At 36.5% G+C, this 19,290-nt stretch overlaps 5 protein-coding genes, 1 long non-coding RNA gene and 5 other non-coding genes across 13 annotated transcripts; 8 read left to right on the forward strand and 3 right to left on the reverse strand.

Annotated features, from left to right (window-relative positions):
• Nucleotides 1-64: 64 nt before the first annotated feature.
• On the reverse strand, nt 65-2,209 carry VPS22 (EAP30/Vps36 family protein). 2 transcript variants are annotated; one of them, XM_007020846.3, is made up of 7 exons: nt 2,028-2,209; nt 1,829-1,939; nt 1,609-1,744; nt 977-1,131; nt 548-655; nt 372-461; nt 65-284 (listed from the first exon to the last, which is right to left on the reverse strand). In XM_007020846.3, exons 1-7 carry the CDS (start codon nt 2,076-2,078, stop codon nt 186-188), a joined length of 750 nt encoding a protein of 249 aa, XP_007020908.1. In that variant the 5' UTR covers nt 2,079-2,209; the 3' UTR covers nt 65-185. The 2 variants fall into 2 exon arrangements, with proteins under 2 accessions (XP_007020908.1, XP_017980716.1); XM_018125227.2 differs by lacking the exon at nt 1,609-1,744 and having other exon boundaries at nt 977-1,135.
• Nucleotides 2,210-2,713: 504 nt separating this feature from the next.
• LOC18593567 (Major facilitator superfamily protein) lies at nt 2,714-6,790 on the reverse strand. Its single transcript, XM_007020848.3, has 7 exons — nt 6,587-6,790; nt 5,721-5,848; nt 5,186-5,407; nt 4,398-4,859; nt 3,833-4,030; nt 3,592-3,729; nt 2,714-3,335 (listed from the first exon to the last, which is right to left on the reverse strand). The coding sequence occupies exons 1-7, from the start codon at nt 6,665-6,667 to the stop codon at nt 3,074-3,076; spliced, it is 1,491 nt and encodes a 496-aa protein (XP_007020910.3). The 5' UTR covers nt 6,668-6,790; the 3' UTR covers nt 2,714-3,073.
• On the forward strand, nt 2,720-2,791 carry TRNAM-CAU (transfer RNA methionine (anticodon CAU)). The gene has a single exon. It is a non-coding gene; the product is annotated as a tRNA-Met (tRNA).
• A 587-nt stretch (nt 6,791-7,377) lies between the features above and the next one.
• LOC18593568 (Pollen Ole e 1 allergen and extensin family protein) lies at nt 7,378-9,552 on the reverse strand. Its single transcript, XM_007020851.3, has 2 exons — nt 9,327-9,552; nt 7,378-7,853 (listed from the first exon to the last, which is right to left on the reverse strand). The coding sequence occupies exons 1-2, from the start codon at nt 9,481-9,483 to the stop codon at nt 7,570-7,572; spliced, it is 441 nt and encodes a 146-aa protein (XP_007020913.1). The 5' UTR covers nt 9,484-9,552; the 3' UTR covers nt 7,378-7,569.
• Nucleotides 9,553-9,810: 258 nt separating this feature from the next.
• Nucleotides 9,811-12,950, forward strand: LOC18593569 (zinc finger BED domain-containing protein RICESLEEPER 2-like). 2 transcript variants are annotated; one of them, XM_088807940.1, is made up of 4 exons: nt 9,811-10,447; nt 10,572-10,743; nt 11,981-12,553; nt 12,671-12,950. In XM_088807940.1, exons 2-4 carry the CDS (start codon nt 10,572-10,574, stop codon nt 12,757-12,759), a joined length of 834 nt encoding a protein of 277 aa, XP_088664066.1. In that variant the 5' UTR covers nt 9,811-10,447; the 3' UTR covers nt 12,760-12,950. The 2 variants fall into 2 exon arrangements, with proteins under 2 accessions (XP_088664066.1, XP_088664065.1); XM_088807939.1 differs by lacking the exons at nt 11,981-12,553; nt 12,671-12,950 and having other exon boundaries at nt 10,572-11,950.
• A 425-nt stretch (nt 12,951-13,375) lies between these two features.
• On the forward strand, nt 13,376-14,965 carry LOC108662676 (uncharacterized). The gene is made up of 2 exons (XR_001928628.2): nt 13,376-13,682; nt 14,652-14,965. It is a non-coding gene; the product is annotated as an uncharacterized LOC108662676 (long non-coding RNA).
• On the forward strand, nt 13,580-13,666 carry LOC148761428 (small nucleolar RNA R21). The gene has a single exon (XR_016027733.1). It is a non-coding gene; the product is annotated as a small nucleolar RNA R21 (small nucleolar RNA).
• On the forward strand, nt 13,732-13,808 carry LOC148761429 (small nucleolar RNA R21). The gene has a single exon (XR_016027734.1). It is a non-coding gene; the product is annotated as a small nucleolar RNA R21 (small nucleolar RNA).
• Nucleotides 13,939-14,019, forward strand: LOC148761430 (small nucleolar RNA R21). Its single transcript, XR_016027735.1, has one exon. It is a non-coding gene; the product is annotated as a small nucleolar RNA R21 (small nucleolar RNA).
• LOC148761431 (small nucleolar RNA R21) lies at nt 14,199-14,275 on the forward strand. Its single transcript, XR_016027732.1, has one exon. It is a non-coding gene; the product is annotated as a small nucleolar RNA R21 (small nucleolar RNA).
• Nucleotides 14,966-15,145: 180 nt separating the features above from the next.
• On the forward strand, nt 15,146-19,029 carry LOC18593571 (uncharacterized). Its single transcript, XM_007020854.3, has 8 exons — nt 15,146-15,419; nt 16,241-16,975; nt 17,091-17,230; nt 17,309-17,722; nt 17,798-17,992; nt 18,106-18,216; nt 18,421-18,503; nt 18,640-19,029. The coding sequence occupies exons 4-8, from the start codon at nt 17,354-17,356 to the stop codon at nt 18,725-18,727; spliced, it is 846 nt and encodes a 281-aa protein (XP_007020916.3). The 5' UTR covers nt 15,146-15,419; nt 16,241-16,975; nt 17,091-17,230; nt 17,309-17,353; the 3' UTR covers nt 18,728-19,029.
• Nucleotides 19,030-19,290: the final 261 nt, after the last annotated feature.

A 19,290-nucleotide genomic window follows, 5' to 3' on the forward strand; every position in this document is an offset into this window, starting at 1 on the left:
TTTGGTTTTAAGATGTTGAATCTGCAGGTGTTGATAGAAATAAGAAAGCATGAAAAATAGAGGAGAAACAAATGAAAGCCTCCTTTCTCATTATCTTTGTGAGTTCACATAAATCGTTTGCAGGTTCACAACACTTGAATTTGGGAAAAGAAAACAGAGAGAAAAAGAAGCAGAATACATCTATGTTAACTATCAGCTCCAAACGAGGAGATGGAGGATACACAGGGGAACCAATATCGGCGTTTGCCATCACTATGGCCATCATCAATCATCGCAAGACCTTCCTGCGTTGACCAACAGGGATTTTGTGAAATACATGAATCCAAAATAACAATAAGATGATCAACATGCCAGATGTTGCAAGAGCTTACATCTAATAAAGTATCAAGGGCGTCGATAGCACGTCCATGTGTCCAGGAAAGCCGTCTCTCTACCTCATCAACGGTCACATACCCTTGAGCCTAAGAGAGAAAACAAGTAGAATATCAATTAAGCAATTACTTACATTGGTTACTTGTTGCAGCATACAAACAGAAATATGACAAACCTGTGCCAGCTCCAGAATTTCGTTATGGTCTTTCTTCAACTCAGTTGGAACAGATCGAACAAGCTTTTTCTTTCCAGCAGAAATCACCTCAAATCCACTACCCAATGTCTGGAAGATACAAGCAGTACATGCGTGATCCGTTAAATTGGCAGCATAAAAATTTATAAGAAAACTCCATTCTTTAAACCATGCAATTCTAAGTCAGAATTCAATTCTAGCAAGAAACAATAATGGTGCAAACAATTCAACATATCCTCAAGTTATAATATTGCCCAAAACAAAGGTCAAAGGAAAACCAATCAGCCTGCTCATGCACTTTCCACTTGCTCATCCTGAGGGGTGAAAAAAAGGAAAAGGGAAATGTAGCCAAGCTGGCAAACTAATTCAGTATCAATAAGAATTACATAGGAAATAACTTTACTACAATACCTTCAGCTTACTTATAGCACGTAAACAGTCATCCTCAGAAACAGCTTCACGATCATGTTTTCGTTTCTGACGAAGCAATTTGCAAAGTTCCTGCAGGTCGATCAAACCTCCATTAAGGGGCCTAGTCGACAAGCAAATCTCAACAATTTGCACCCCTGTCTAGCCAAGTACCAAAACCTCATTATAAGCACTCTACACAAATGCCTTTTCATGCTAAGGTGAAAACTTAAAACTTCCAAATGGATAATAAGACTTCAGAAGCCATGAACATATGCATCATGCTTGGAAGCAGAGAAGTTTACAGATTCATATCCAGAAATAAAATTTCACAATCATACAACTTTGTACCAAAAATGATCCAATACTGCCATAGTTACAGTTCATAATGCCATAAAGCAAAACAAAACAGCTAACAACTTAAGAAACTTGCATGCAAAGAAAAAGCTCGAATACGAAAGACAGATAAGCAGATCAAAACCTTAACTAAAATTGAAAAAACAGCCATAAAGCGCATAACTTTACCCTAAACAGATAGAAATACAATCAATTTAAGCTACAAAAAGAATAAGAAAACTTGCAAACAAAAGAAAAAGCTTCTTTTTTTTGGAAAAGGGATGATTTAGGATACCAACCAAGTTCATAATAGAAATCACCAATCCCTAAAAGCTCAGCCCAGAATCCCTTATTTGAAGCCAAAGGATCCACTCCCACTTTAGCACACATTTCGTGAAATTGTGACCTAAAAGCCGGATTTTTACGAATATCATTCTGCCAATCACCACTCAAAAAAATAAAAAAAAATTCAAATTTATTTAAAATAGTGAGAACAAAAAGGGGTAAAAAAATTTTGACCTTGTGTTTTCGAGCGAATTCTTCGAGCTGAGAACGAAAGGTAGCGAGTTGTTCTTTCATGAGATCGGTTCTTAACTTGGCTACATTTTCTCCCAGTAATCGATATTGATCCTGAAAATTCCAAAATTAAATAAATAAAGGTAGAATTTGTAGGCTGAATTGAGATTAATTTGGATAATTGTAATTAAGATTAACAAACCCTAGCCGCTGCAGCTGTCTGTAAGCCTCCAATTCCAGGTCTTCTTCTCATTTTCCTTTTCTTTTAAAAAAAAAAGAAAATTGATTCGAAATCTTCTTTCTTCTAGCTTTTTGTTGCAGAGGAGAGAGAGAGAGAGAGAAGTAACGGGAAGGGGAAGAGCTGACTAAGTAGGGATGTTGACAGGTTTAGCTACCCGAATTCGTACTTTATTAATTTATAATTACTCGAATAAAATTTAAAAATATTATTTAAATTAATATTTTAATATCTTAAAATTACTCGTTAAATACTCAAATCCTTTTAAATACTTATATATATATAATTAAGTAAAAAATTAAATATAACTTCTATTTATATAATTTGATTAAATTGCTAAGACTATTAATTAAGGCTCAAACCCTTTTGCATACAATATGTTTTATACATATTTATTTTAATTGAATTCGAATATTAAGTATTTAAAGGATGATATTTGTACCCTATTTGAATTTGAAATGAATAATAAAATTATTATTTATAGTCATTTTAAATTCAAATATAAGATATTTAAATCTTATTTAATTAATTTAGATACATGTGGTTTTTTAATTAAAAAATACCCATTATTGTCCTTGAATTTTAAGTTGAGTAGTCAAAATCAAAGATAAATATTTTTCCGCCAAATAAAAACATTCAAGAAGAAGAACTAACAAATCAGAGTGGCGCAGCGGAAGCGTGGTGGGCCCATAACCCACAGGTCCCAGGATCGAAACCTGGCTCTGATATGAGAGCAAGCTTCTCACCCACTCAAACCTTTTTTTCCATTCAGAATGAATCCTCGATCTTTCTTTCAATAATTGATTAGACTTAGCTGTGTATACTCAATCAACCAAAACTGTTTATACAATGATTATCTTTTGTACATATCACAATGTGATTATCTGTCTCTAACTGCATTTCAGCAGGTAACAAAATTGATTGAAAAGGTCTAAAATGATGTCAGGATATTATCTAGTCATCTTCAGCTGCTAGTGATTTAGTTGTCTGTTCGAAAATTCGATGGTTGGTTATGATGCTATCCCTGTAGCTTCCTTGGGTATCAGAAACAGGAGCATAATTGGAATGAAAGTGCAGAAGAGTTGAATAGCGATGCCCAGAAGAAGATTGTCGAAGGATCCTGAAGAGATGTTCAAGATTGATGCTAATCCAGCACCTACAAATGATCCTACAGTGGACCCGAAGTTGTTTATTGACATAAAGAGAGCAAATAGTGTTCCCTCGATTCCTGGTGGGCATAGCTGTCCAGACAAGATCAAGAATGGCATGAACCTGCAATCACATGGAGTGAGAGGAAGAGCATGAAGTAAGATTCATTATTGTGGTCATTCAAGCCTGCCTGGTGTCTAGCAAATCTATGAATGTTTGGAATGTTGGTGAACAGGTTGGTGGAGAAGAGAATGTCAAATCTCCAACAAGCACACGTAAGACAGAAAAAGGCATGTGTCGTTGGCACTTGACGAAGAATTTCTTGTTTAGCATTCTCATATTAAGTTGATGAATTATCAAAAGAAAAAGTTAAACATACTTGAGTTGGTTGATGGCATCAGAGAGAGCAGATCCACACAGCACCATGGTCTTGTCTGACACCCCAAAGGCAACATTAGTTCGAGACACCAAAACAATATCGAAGAGATTCAAGAAAGCCAAACCAACATGAGCCAACCTGCATTATATTTGTAGAATATGAAGTACAATGTGATTTCATTGTTTTCGAGAATAAAAAATATTTGCCAAATGAATTTTGAGCTGAACTACTAAGCACTCACATGAGAATTCTCCGTAGCTTCATTTTCTTCAAGTACTGATTATAGGTAAATGTCCCTATCATGAGGCCTAACCATCCAATAACGCGAGCAGTCCCCAAAAAGGATGCTTCCAACTTCAAGAACTCTGTCTGGTAGTAGAACATGACAGTTGAAAGGTTTGGAACAGTGATGTGTGCTAAGAAAAACCATGCCATTGGTCTGGAGTTCCCAGGGGCAAATTAAATGAAAAGAAGACATGATTAGAATGACGAAAAGAACTGTAAAATAGAAATTGGCAACAATATCAAACAACCATGTCAACTAGGTTAACACTAAAGAAAAAGCTCCCGTTATTCAATGCTGGATAGGCATCTTTAAATGCTGTTTTGAATCTGCATCTACAGACAAAGTGCTGAATCCAACATATATGTGGACCAACATCAGTGCAGTCTGTTCTAGACAATGATTCATTATCTATTTCAGTGATGAACATTTCAAGTAGTTGCCTTGGATATGCAAAGCATTCAATAAGCTTAAACTGACACTACATTTAACTCTTAGTACCAGAAAGTAAATTAATAGTTACCTCAAAATGATTGGCTGTTTAAAAGCACGGCACAAACTGTAAGTAGCATCTTTCAGGGACTGGAACCACTGTATTGCCAGGGACTTGCCCTTCCCAGGACTCTTGCCTTTTCTAGGCATAAATTGTGTCTTTTTGCTTTTCTTTTGGTTCTTCTTTCTTCTTCTGACAGTAACATTGGATTTCTTTTCCAAAGAACCATCTTCATTCAAATTGTTAGTCTTCCCGTTCAAAAGATGGGAATCACTTGAATTAGAGAATTTAGAGAAAACTTCACTGTCCACAGAATTCTCTTCAACCAAACCACACGAAAATAACTGTATGGCTGGAAGTACAGAGAAAAGAAGAAAAATAATATCTATCTCTAAGTTGGTTAGTGCATATCCTCCTAACAAACTGCCACATATTCCACCAAAAGCCATTGCTAACCACGATATCGACTGAAGGTCTCCAGCAAATAAGGCCCTGAAAAAAATTAGTTCAACCTTGTAAGTCTTTTGTTCTTCACAATATGTAGAAAACCACAAAACAATTGGTTGCAGAAAACGTAAAAGGGCAGCATGTTGCAGAAAGAAGTAATACACAGAGTAGATGATGCAACATCATCAACATGAAATAAACATAAAAATATTCCACCACCCCAAATTTTAATAAGGGAATACTTACATTTGGCCAACCATTTTGATGCCATACAATAAGGTAAAGCAGCCAACGAGTTTGCATGCCAATGTGGTCATGGTTATCAAGTTTTATCACACAGAAATTCAAAGTAATTTAACAGATGAACATACTTCTCACATCTTACAGCCTCCGCAACCATTGCATCAACCACAACATCCGCCATTGCAGAACCAAGGTTTTGCACAGTTAATAAGATTATGAGGTGCCACATGGAACTCCTTGAGGTTGCATTTACACCCAGAATAAGCCATGGCACAAGAGACATCACAGTTGCAATAACCAAGTATGGAATCCTTTTTTTCCCTTTAATGGGAATGCAGTCAGACAAAATCCTGCACGTGGAAACAAGTAAGGTTCCAACAAATAATCAAGAGATAGTATAATGCTAAAAGGGCAGTTTCTTTTCAGCTTATATTCTTCAGCAAGATAGTTTTCATCATGTTCTATTAAGGCTCTTGCATGGATTGGATTACATAATAAATAACACCCTTGTATGGCATATACCAGGGCCATTACCTCTCATGTGTCATAAGACATTTGGCCTGAAGAGATTCTTTTTCCATTTCGATATTATCATTACTAAAAGATTCATTTATACGCTTTATGCATGACACCATGACCAATAAGCACAAGAATGATGCATACCCATATATAGGCTTTATGCTCCATGGGAAAAATGCAATTGAAAACACAAATTGGGAGGCTGAGGGTGACAACTTAATCCTATCCTTTAGCTGGTAGGAAACTGCTGTCCATACAAATGATCTGAAACCCTGTATTCACATGTCAATAAGTTAATTCAGATCCAAACTTAAAGCATGGTATAAAGGGGCAAAAACAAACACATAGGGAGGATTGGTTCAGCTTCATAGAAACAGGTTCCAGATATAAGAATTACAAGAACATAGAGATAAGAATTATTACAAACTCGGAACAACAATATGAGCTTGTTTCACTATAAAAGCTTATGCAGAAGATATTGTTGGGGATATTAACTCAAAATCACACAAAAGATTCATATTAGCAAAGTCGTAGGGGAATCTAAGCAGGTGAAAATGGTGATGTTTCTACTTAACTAAAAGCCATTTAGACTTATCTACCCAACTTTATATATGAAACCCATAGAAAAGCAAAAGCTTTCCAATTATGTAGTTTGATACTTGACAAAGATCTCATTCATCAACATTTCTCAACATTAATCAAACATCAACATCATGAAGGCCTATGTTCCATCATGAAACGTGTTGGAACTTTTCAAAAAAAAAAATCTTTCAAATACCTAAAGGAGCCTTTCTTTGTTTTAACAAAAGATTAACTAAAATACTTGTCATTTACAAGTTGCTTTGGCTTCCAAATCCAATATTCTACAATCAACAAATCATTCTTAGTCAAACCCAATAAGAAACCAACAGAAACCCAAATATCAAGAAACCCAAAGCAATGAAATTTCATATCTTTATGCATCCCATGAATCAAAACCGAGAAAAAAGAAGAAGAAAAAATGGGGGTACCTGGGTGAAGTAAATCAAACAAACAAGCCATAAAAACGCCACCCCAAATGCCGTTTTGAGCTGCTTTATCCATTGTATCATCTTTCAAAAACTAAGTCAAAAATCCAAAAAAAGAAAAAGAAGAAAAACTTTGAGTTTCTCTCCCTCCCTCTGTTTTGTCTCTGGATCACCAGAATTCTTTTCTTTTCATTTTCTCGTCTTCGCTCTTTCTTTCCAACGGTATATTTGCAGTTAATGTTGATATGACTTATATACCCATGATTAGTCGGCGGCATAAAGCGTAGTTGGAGGGGGATAGTTTTGTCCCATTGGCAATGAACCTGTGAACACGTATATGGTCCTACCAGGTCTCGCCACGTAAACTACCTGGTCCCGCCAAAGTCCAATGTCACATCCATGGCTACGCGCTTGGACTTTGACTTTTTTTTTGGTTGCAATAGTCTCTGCTCAGCCACCTACGCAACTTACCATTTTCTTCTTTATGGATAAAGCGAGATTAGCTTTATGATAACAGGGTTTTCAAGAAAAGTCTTAAATTTTAAGAGTTGAAAGAGAATTGATTCTCGCCGTCATGTACTTCAAAATTCAATAAGTTTTACTAAATTTTCACGTATTCTACAATCGTACGTGTAACGTAAAATTTAACAAATTTAAGATTTTCACTTGTGTCAAATCAACAACATCGAAAGGATTTGATTGAAAATCGTTAGATCCATCATTGACCAAACAGAAGATCAAATAGAACTTAGATGAAGAGAAAGAAGATGTGAACAGGCATGGGTCATACCACCTTACAGCAAGGGTACTTGTAATTCTTTGTTTGTCACAGGTAGGCCACAAGATAGAACATGGTGAGTATCAGAAACATGCACATTTGAGTATTGAGAAGCACATATAAAATACAACATTAAATAGGATTTGTTTCGTTTGATTCTGTTAAGACATCATCGATAGCAACTAAAGTACACGCATTGACTAGCATATTATATGCAGTAGGTCGGAGCGCTGGTGGGTCGATAAACGAAAGGTCTGACAGTGTGAAAATGACCTGACGGACGATTGTAGGTGAACTTGACTCCGGTGCTGCCCTCCCCAAGATGGTTGCAGTGGTCATGGAAACTACTGATGGGTCGTGCTAAGCATGCATCCCAACGGTCACTCTCGGGCATTGTTTCAGCCACAGTGTAGATCCCCTTTGTATTTGTGAAAGCTTGATAGTTTACTACTTCCCCAGATTTTGTAATGCAAAGAACAGCAACCTCAGCGCCTGCACCATAACATTCATTGTACATGACCACAAGAAACACTGATCAAATATATGTTTGAAATATTAGTTAAGATTTTCACAAAAAGACCCCAATTTTTTATGATTCAAGTGTTCAGGAAATCAACTAGATACATGAATCTTATTTTGTCCTTTAAAGCATCAAAGCATAGTACAAGTTGGAGGATGAAAATGACTCGAAACAGAGATGGAGTTATCAGCAATCACCAACAATGGCAATTAAACTGATAAAGTGTGAGTGCATTGCCTCCTCCTTAAGACAGATAAAACAAGGGGAGAAAGACTCATATGGAATGCAACTGGAAAAAGATTCCAGTGTTATCATGGAAAAAGAGATCAAAGTTCATCAGCTACTCTTCAAAAATTACAAAGTTTGCTCTCATCTACATGTGCAGCATTGATAACTCATTCCACAATCACAAAAGTTTCACCTTTAACTCCGGGAACAGTTATATTGATTGCAAACAGCTTCTATTTGACTAGTGGAAATGAAAGAGGATTTACATTTAAAATACAACACCTTTACCATCGATAAGAAAGTTTCAGCAAGTATCCATTCCTTTGTTGATAATCCACTTGCCTCACCAAGTAAGCAAAAAACAAAAGGGACAAAAAGAAGCTTAGTTCTGATCATTATACTGATGGAAATAGATAACTTCATCTCAACAAGCATGGTGATGCGGAGTTGGTGAATTTGCTATATCTTTATGACTTTGGAATCCTAGAACTGTCTTTCACAATTTGCAGCAATTTAAACAACCAAGCAAGAACAAAAAGTGAAATCAGGTCAAGAAAGCTAACATGGAAGCCATCACAGTCATAGAAGAAAGAAAACAAAACCAAAGACTATGAGCATGTCAACAATCAAACCATAACGGAATTGCTTACACAGACTTTTCTGAGGATGCAGCCTACATAAAAAGGATTGACTACAGCAGTCAGCTCAGAGAACCCCTTCTAACACTAGAATAACTGTTTGCAACCTAATTAGCCACAGATAAAACAAACAAGCAAGCATGAATCGTAGAAGTATTTTACACAAAGTAAAGCAAATTACAGGTAAATCACTCAAACAGACAAAGTGCAAAATACAGAATTAATCACACCATCAAAAGGCAATTTTTTTTTTTTGTTTTCTTCTTTCAATTTAAGCACAAATTGAATCAATCAAATGCAGTTACACAAACAAGATCAACAGGACCATCCATCACCTGATTTAATACAGATTCAGCTACAACCATTTCAAGTTCATCAGCATATAACCACTAATTAAACCAAAAAAAGGCACAACTTTATCACTACCAAGAAACTATAAACCCTCCGACACATGAACGAATCACAATTCCAACACAAAACCCACTTCAAATTCCAGCTAAAAAACATAACTTTACCAATCAAACAACCATAATCATGAATTAAAAATAAAAGAAGAGAAATGAAGATAGAGAGAGGAACCTTCTAAAACATGATCTTCAGGTCCAATTGAAGAATCGGCACAAACATCACAGACAACTCTACCATGAATCTCACCAGTCCAGGATTTGACACCTGAGATTAAGAACACAGCGAAGGCAAACAAACCCAGAGCCAGATTCCTGTTCTTTGATCCCATGGAGATTTGTTTTTTCAGTTGAGCTACCAAAAGTATTATACCAGAAACAGGACTACACGGTCATTTCCAACAAGACACCTATGCATTTATATGTAGTAGATTGTACAAGTCAAGTTTTGGCATTTGTGGGGATTTGGTGGGTCCCCCTAGACTCTGACTTCTCCACTAAGGCCTAGCCCACTCTCTCAAGAAATTAATGGCTAATCGTAGTTTTCATTATATCAAGAGGACAAATCAGTCAATTTCTATTCATTCATCTTGTTCTTCAAAGCAGCTAAAACCCCGGCTAAAGCCCCTAATTGCCAATACAAGCATTTTCCGGTTCGCTGGTTTTAATCAATTGGCATCAAATTCTGTTCTTTTTTCTGTTAAATTTCTTCACTGATTACGGCTATGACAAAGATCGTTTCTTTTTGAATGGCGAATTTTCTTTCATTTTCTTGGTGTTTTCTGTATAAATTCAAAGTTCAAATTTTATTGCTTTTGCATGCCAATGATGTTTTGGGTATCTTCATGTTAAAACAAGCCTGAATTATCGATGATAACTCCATTTCTGAGATATGCAAATGCTTGAATTCGGTTAATTCGGTTGCTCGATCAAGTCGGTTCTTCAGTGTTCGTTCGGTTAATTCATTGCTTGGTTAAAGTTGATCGGAAAAATTTCTCGGTTATTGATGATAACTCCATTTCTGAGAGAACCGAATGTTTGAATTCGGTTCATTCGGTTCGTTCGGTTCTTTGGTGCTTGGTCGGTTAAAGTGATCGGAAATCGGTTAACCGATTTATGGTGTATATATAAGCACGTTATAACCTTAAGTTACCGCCGCTTTAGACTCTAGGGTTCTCAAAACTAGAAAGACTCTTTCTAACTCTCTCTTCTCCCACCACTCCGCTTTGCAGTTGCTGCCGCCGGCGCCCCGACCCACTTTGCTTGGCTCTTGTCGTTCCATTGGTGTTGTCCAAGGTGATTGTCAGTTTGTAACTGGCTCACTGTTTGTCTTTTTGTGGGTTGATGTTATTGTTTAGCTTGTATTAGCTTTGATTTAACCAAATAAGATGTCTAATCTGAAATTTTTGTTTCTTCAAAGATGTCCTACGAAATGGAAGACACAGATGATGAATCCACTGAGCCCACAACTCAATATGAAGGTAATGCAAATAAAGCAATCAGTCGACCTGTTAGCTGTGGAATCAAGAGAAAGTCAACTAAGCCAAGGTCAAAAACAAGGGGTCACTCCGCCAAATTCGTGAATGAGGACGGTGAGCCATGCAATCATTGTGATAGTGAGTTTCATGCTGATCATAAAAGAGTTTGTAGAAAGATTTCTCATACTGATGACGAAGCAGATTCTGATTTAGAAGGCAGTTGGAAATTTGATCAAGAGGCCATTCAGAGGTCTTTGGCTGAAATGATCATTTTAGATGAGTTGCCCTTTAAGTTTGTGGAAAGCACAGAATATAGGCTATGGATGTCACTTGTATGTCCTAGGTTTGAAGTTCCATCACGATGGACTATTGCTAGGGATTGTTATCAACTCTATATAGAAGAAAAGATTAGCTTGAAGAAATTTTTGCAGTCTTCTTCACATAGGGTTTCCTTTACTGTAGAAACTTGGACCTCATTGCAACAAGAGGACTATATGTCTCTCACAGCACACTTTATAGACAATGATTGGAAATTAAACAAAAAAATGTTGAACTTTTTTCGGGTTTCTAGTTGCAGAGGTGATGCTAATTTGAAGGCAATTTTGATGTGTTTGCGAGATTGGGGAATTGATAAGGTTTTCACTATCACAGTTGACAATGCTAGTACAAATGATGATGCAATATCATTCTTGAAGAATAGATTCAACCTATTTGGAATGGGTATTCTACGAGGCAAATATGTTCATTTGAAATGCATTTCAGACATTATCAATTTAATTGTTAGTGATGTGTTAAACGAATTTAATGATTTAGTTGCTCGTGTTAGGGGGGCAGTAATATATGTCAGACAATCATCATCTAGCTTGCAAAAATTTAAAGAGTGTTGAGATACAAGAGATTCAATCCCAGAATTTCTTGTGCTTAGATGTTAGCACCAAGTGGAATTCCACTTAGCTCAAAAATTTTGAGAGGGCTTTTGAGAGGTTTGAAGATGAGGATCCTTTTTATAAAGATGAGCTTTTGTTGGGAGATGGGGTGCCTGATAGTCATGATTGGGTAAATGTTAGGAGGTTAGTCCTTTTCTTGCAACCTTTCTATGAACTCACTTTTAAAGTTGCGGGTTCATTGTGCGTCACTTCTAACATTTTCTTGGGGGAAATTTGTGAAGTTTATCGTCTTTTGCAAGATTGGCAGTCAAGTAGTGATGCTGAATTCAGTACAATGGCCAAAAGAATGAAGGAAAAGTATGATAAGTATTGGGGGAATATAGGAAAAATGAATGTGTTGCTTTATGTTGCGGTTGTTCTTGACCCTCGGAATAAACTTGACTTTGTGGAATTTTGTTTTAAAGTAATGTATGCAGAAGAGGAAGCTGAAGTGATGACCAAAGAAGTCAAGGAAGTAGTCTTTGAGTTATTTAATGATTACAAGAGAATGATGGAACTCTCGCAATCTAAGCAAGTGAGTGATAGAAGCCAAATGAGCCAAAAAACACAAGCCACTGGTGACACTAACCTACTTCAGAAGAAGAAAAGGGGTTTGAGCTCAGATTTCAAAAAGTATAGGGAAAGTCGATGCACGGAACAAAAAACGGAGCTGGATAAGTATTTGAGTCAAGAGCTTGTTGATGATGATGATGATGATGATGATGAATTCAATATTCTGGATTGGTGGAAATCAAATAGTCGTAAATTTCCCGTCCTTTCTCATTTGGCTCGTGATGTCTTGGCAATTCCTATATCCACAGCTACTTCGAAATCCGCTTTTAACACTGGTCGATGTGAGCTTGATGCATATAGGGGTTCTTTAACTCCTAAGGTGGTGCAATCCCTTGTTTGTGCTCGCGATTGGCTACGAGGACCATCACATCTAAAACCAACTGACTTCGAGGAAGAAATGGAGGAGATTGACAAACTTGACTTAGGTAATATTTTCATACATGCCTTTTAATCTTACTTCTCTTACAAGTTCTTATTCCTTAATTTTCCTTAAAATGCTTCTTTAACTTTTACTTTGCTATTTTTTGTTTATGCATTTGTAGAATTTTCAAAAATTGAATTCGAGTTGCATCGGATTAGGGGAAAGGTGTTTTCATCATTTTCGAGCTTAGCGATGAAGATGTTTCACTAAGATGTTCGGGTTTACTTTCTTCGGAAGTTGTTTCCTTGTCGGAACTTTTTAGTATTCTTAGTTGTCGGAAATCGGAACAATTTTAATATTTCTTTGCTTATCTTTGTTGGAACATTTTAATGTGTTTTCATTTATGTTTGTAAGAATATTTTAATGTTCTTAATTATATTTGTCCGAAAATTTTAATGTTATTAAGTTTATCGCGAGGGTAAGATGTTATACTTTAATCTCTTACTATGTAATTAACATAAAAAAATAAAATTAAGAAAATTAGACTTGATTTTATAATTTAATTTAATATTAAATTACTATGTAATTTAATTTAGTTTATTTTATTTTTCTTAATTGGCATTGTTTTTTTAATGCATTTTTAACTTTTGTAACATTAATTATTAATTAATTAATAATAGTTAAAAAAATATAAGAGAAGAGGGAAGTGAGCTTAATCTCATGGCTTCCTTGGGCCCCAAATAAAAGCTAATCGTGGGGTCCTCGGCCCCAAAAAGAGCCCATCTTTCCTTCAAGGCCCAGCCCACTATCCTATCAAGTTTCATGGCTAATTGTAATTTCATGACATATCGAGGATCAATCAAGTAATTTCCATTGATTCATCTTGTTCTTTAAAGCGGCTAAATCCCTAATCTCTTTATTTCCTAATCGAAGCATTTCCTGTTTTCACTTCCCCTCAATCGGCACCAAATTTTGTATTTTTTTCTTAAATTTCTTCACTGATTATTTCTCATTTTGATGTTCGCTTGAGAAAAATCTTTTCTTTTTCAATGGCGATTTCTTTCTCTTTTTCTTGGTTTTTTTTTAAATGAATCCCTATGAAGAATTAATCCCAGAAGTAAAGTAAAAGTAGTGGACCGATTTATTTCCATTGACGAATATCTAATTCCGAGGGATGATTAACATTTCAGCTGGTTTGTTTCATTTTTTTTATAAATTCGATGTACAAATTTCATATTTTTGTATCTCAATGATGTTTGGATATATTTTGTGTTAAAAGTAGCCTGATTTATTGATGATAATTCCATATCTGAGAGATGCCCGTGGTTGCTCTTTCTGGGTTTTCATTCTTATATCTTGAATAATCTCCTTTTCATGAATTAACTCATTTGTTGATTAAAACAAATGTCATTTTATATTGAAAAAATTATTTTTTTTAATAAAAGTTTGCATCCCTATGATGAATTTCTATTGAATTTTATAAGTTGATAGGCCTGACCTGCTCTGAAGAATAGATAATTTTGAGGGATGTTAATCTTCTTCTTTTTTTCTTAATTTCATCTCATTTTTAATCATGATATGTTGTAGATTATTTTGTTTTTTGCTCTGTTTTCAAGGGATGGGCATATCTTAAATATGCTAATTAGATAATCTAATTATTTTCAGTAATATGCTTCTTGATTTTATTTTTGGGATTGGAATTTGACTTGCATCCCTGTGAAGAGTAATCATGTAAATTAAAAGTAGTGGACTGATTTTGATTGATGATTAATGCATCTGAGGGATGCATACTCTTAATTTGTCAGAAAAAAATGATTATTTTATTTAATTTCTATCTATATGCTTGAAGCTTTAGATTCACATTTTGTTCTTTTTCTCCTTGAAAATGTCTGGTTATGAGCTGTTTCAGAAGTGATTCTTTGTCTTTGCAAATCTGGAAAATTGTTTAGATTAAGTACTTGCTTCTCAGCCTGTGTCTTTTGTGTATTTATTAGTTTCTTTGCATCCCTATGATGATGGATGTGCATGTTAAGAGCATGTTATGATGATGGATGCATATTTTCTCATTGAATTGTTATTCTCTAGGAAAAAGGGTTTTATTGGGAAAAAGGGTCTAATGAACTTAAATTTTCATCATGTTTGTTCCATGTGTTTGCTAACAGGCTGTAGAAATGGACATTCTTGGCTATTTTGACATTCTTGACTATTTTGATAATGGAGATTTGTCAATTTGGTTGAGCAAATTCGTAGGAAAAAGATCAAAAGAATCCAACTCGTGCGCCTGAGGCCGGAGAACAACGGCCTGAGAAGTTTTTCAGTTGTGAAAGAGTGGATGTATGATGCTAGAAATGTAGAAAGTGTTAAAAAAGCTCAAGAATTTTGCTGTCTATATGATGTATTTTGTTCATTCTATTTGATGTAGAAAGTGTTAAAAGTTTAATATTGGTATGCAAATTGCATAACCATTTTTTTTTTTTTTTGAAGAGCACAAATTGCTTAAGATTGAGATGCAAATTGAGAAAATGATTCTTTCCCTCTTCCGTTGGACTCACCCTGTCACCCACTGTATGTAAAAACACAAAGTTTTGAGGCTTGAAAAGCTTTCCTAAAAGGAAATCCACATTTGTAATCTTCTAATGAACAAATTAGTTGAAGTAAAGGGGAACAATCATTTGGTTCGAGTAGGATTTATTACAGCTACAGCCACCAACCAATCCAAGTCCTCATGGCATCAGCTGTGCTCCATGCAATTAAAAAAAAACGGTTGAATATGAATCGCCCTGCCTTTAATCACTCCACGCAGTTCAAATGAACATCTCACTTTGAACATCTCATTCCAGCTTTCGCTTCTTCCTCTCAAAAATTCATAGATTACATCTTCTTCACTCTGTCATCTCTGCCTTCTCAGCTTTGTCTTCAAGTCGTCACTGGTATGTTTTTTGTTTGTCGCTATTTTTTTTTTTTGGTTGAAAGAGAAAGACATTTCAAAGGCACACACATAAGCATCACATGGCATCATCACATTGTCATCATCTAGTTGATAATATGCAAGCACAACACAGTAACCCAAATGTTTGGGGATTTTATTGACAATCACAGTCACTGACAAACATGAACCATTCGGCTAAAGGTAGTAGATACCACCAAAGGGGGCATTCCCCAAGCCTTTTTTTTAGTAGTAGCTATTATGGCATGGAACTCCATTCAGAGATTTACCACCAGTCTGATTTACTCATCATTGTCATCATGGCGCCTGTGGTGGTGGTGCTTATAGCGGCGATGCTTCTTTTCTTCGTCATCATCAGAGTTGTCATCCCTATATTTCTTGCGGCCATAACCTTCATCACCACCATAACCATGACTCTTCCTCTTTTCATCATCCGAATCATCATTTTGCCTCCCATAAGTCGGCTTCCTATACCCTACTTCCTCTTCATCCGATCTCTCAGAATTTGGTTTCCTCTTCATCGTTTCAACATGGTGTGTAACAACTTGGATTGATAGGCATAGTGTGCAGTAATTTAGGATTTTGATGCATGGCATGTAGTAATTTAGGATTTTTAGACATGATGTGTAGCAACCAAAGATTTTTAAATGTGACATATAATAACTTAGTTATTAGACATAGCATGTAAAAATATTGCACTTGTTCTACATGGCATGTAACAATATTAATTTTGTTGTAAATGATGTGTAGCTTCTTTGAGTTAACTGTTCATTACGTGTAGCTTACATCTATTTTCTATTACAGATGGATTTTAGAGAATACGAGAACCTTGAAGCTTCGCTTGTTGTTCCGAGGGACAAGTGGGCCTTCAAAGTCGGCATTACCACTCACTGTAAGTGGTCACACCTACAATATATAAAAAAGACACTTCTAGCGATAGGGGAATACAATGCCGTGAAGGCTACGTGCTTCGGCATGCTGTTGGACGTATATCCACAAGGCTTCTTCTGCGCTGGTCTCCTGCAGAACATCATGCAACGCAGACTCACTGAACCAGACGCAATGGAGCATGAGTTTTGGTTTGCCATAGGCAAGATCAAGGCTCGCTTCTCCAAGCGTGAGTTTTGGCTTGTGACAGGATTGAAGTTCGGTCCCATGACAGATGTTTTCTCACGTCCCTACAAGCTAGTCCCCGGAGGAATTCACTCCAGATACTGGAAAGGGAAGAATGTGAAGTTGTTGACAGTGCTTAAGAGGTTCCAGAAAGGCAAATTTGAGCAGCCAGGAGACGCAACAAAGATTGCCCTCGTCTTGCTCGCAAATAATATATAATTCGGACAAGACTATAGAAGATGTGTAACGCTGTGGCTGTTGATGTTGGTCGAGGATATTGAAGCCTGGAATGCATTCCCATGGGATCACTATGTATGGAGGTTGACTGCGGACTATTTATTAAGGGGGTTTGAAGTTCCTCCAGTAACGTCGGAGAAGCCTAAACTTTTCCGCTACAACCTATACGGATTTGTATGGGCGATACAAGTAATGTTACCTAATGTTTTCCATTTTCCTTTTCTCATAATATTTTATTAAGGCATGTCGTATAACATTTAAGTGATTATAATGTTTACAATTGATTTGTAATTTTGGGCAATAGAAGCCATTCCTGCTTTCCAAAACTTAATGGCCTTACACGTTAAGAAAGACAACGTTTATCCACGAATGTGTAAATGGGAGTGCAAGCACAAGCCGAAGTTGTTCTAGCAGGCGGTGAAAAATTTAGAATCCACTCAGCAGGTGAGCAAAACGCTACTAGTTTTTTATTGTCGTATGTGAACTATTTTTCAAACTAATTACAATGTATGTTTTGTGCAGTTGTGGGCACACCACATCTTGGAGCCCACCCCGGAGGAGGAAGCAATGCCATATTGGGTTGACATAACTGTCTCTCTATCTAAGGGACATCAGTACGTTCCAATATGGCATTTGAAGGATCGAGTTGCATGGGGTGTCCATTTAAGAGAGAAAAGGAGAGCATTGAAGCAGAAAAGAGCTAGTGATGGCGTTAAGCGGAGGCACATTGACATATCTAGAGAGGACAACCAGTCATGCCCTCATTTGGTGGACGAGGAGGACGACGAGGTCGATGTCACTCCAGCTGCTCAATCTCAGAAGCACATGCCGCCCCCTCCTCAGACGCACACAGCATCCCCAACAACATCAGTTGCCCGTTGTCGTACATCAGCACGACTGCCACCTCATCGCTTTGTTCACATCGCCCAATCGTCGGTGAGGACAGTTCTTTGTATAACCAACAATCCCTTGTTTTACAATTGACTAACATCTTATTCGATCTTACTGCAGTTGCGAAGGGGGACGGTAAATGACGATTTGGCCAGAATGCGTGACTTGAGACGAGCTGCGGGCAAACTGAGGCGACTATGGAAGAAGGACATGCAATCAATAGAGGACCGGCTAAGGCAGGAGTGGAAAAAGGACATGCAGTCACTGGAGGGCCGGCTTTTACATCGGCTTCTCAATTTCTCAGCAGTCACTAAAGTATATATGAGCTTCTAGCTTCTGTTGTTTTTTTCACGTAGCATTTAGGATGTGTTTGAGTTTTTTGTACTGTTTTTTAGGATGTATATGTTCTCATTTTTCTCATTGTGTAGGGTGGCTTTACCGGTCCACACGATGGAACACCCAACGATGATGGCAAGACCCACGGGGTTCATGGCAGTGGTGACGGTGTTGATGGTGATAGTGGTGGCAACGAGCAACCAGTAAAAACTCTCCTTCCTTGCCTCTTTTGTTGTCGTTTTCTTGTAGCTAATATATCTTTTTTTTTACACTGCTGGTTTCTTTCATGATATTTCTTTTTTTTTACCAAATTTTTTTTTTCTCATGTTTGTCAAATTTATTATAGTAATTAATAATTAAAAATAATTATATGGAAATTCTAATGTGATATTGCCTTTTTACAACAGGACAAGGTCTGTGATATATGTGGTGATGTTGGCTTTCAAGAACTGATTATAACTTGCTCCCAATGCTCTATCGGGCATCACAAGTAAGATTACCATCACTAAATCTTAAGTTTCAATGCTTGTAATCAATTAAATTAAGAAGCAGATTTCTTACTTGATTCATATGTAGTTTATTTGTTTGACCTTCAATTCTGAAAATAACGTTCGTTCTTTTGGAAGGTATTGCAAGCAGGCTCTAGCGATGGATGCGCTTGAAGATTGGGCTTGTGAAGCATGTCTGAAAGCAGTACCTTCACACTCAACATGATAGCATCCAGACTTGGAAGCTAAAAGCAGAAGGCAAGGGCCAGAGCCTATGTATATATTTGATTCAGTACAAAATTTGCATAGATGATTAATATAAGGTGGATCACTGTATCATGGCTGTCAATTCACGACCCCACTACAAGCAACATATTTGTTCCAACTGTCAAAAATGGATGTGGAAAACTTCTGCAACTTCTACAATAGAGAATCATATTGTTCATACTGTTTGTAAGCTGAACACAAATGAAAATCAGCCTCTTTTGTATTTCTTAGATATGAAAAACAGTGTCTGCTGACTGCTGGGAAAATGAACTTGTTTCACACATTTTGGCATAAAGGTCTGGTCTCAATATTCTCTTCCTATAGCTTATGGCAAATGCTGTCAATCACTCCCATCCTAAATAATGTTGGAATCTAACCACTCTAATAAGCAAGGGTTAGACACCATGAAAATACTCCAAAGAACATGTACCCTTCAACTATATATTAAACCAGAAGAGATTAATACAGTAACGTTAAGCCATACAATTCTTTTTTTTAACTTGCTAAGATGGTTTTTAACAT

The sequence above is a fragment of the Theobroma cacao genome, chromosome 7, assembly GCF_053813885.1.
Source record: "Theobroma cacao isolate CCN51 chromosome 7, ASM5381388v1, whole genome shotgun sequence".
Taxonomy (NCBI): domain Eukaryota; kingdom Viridiplantae; phylum Streptophyta; class Magnoliopsida; order Malvales; family Malvaceae; genus Theobroma; species Theobroma cacao.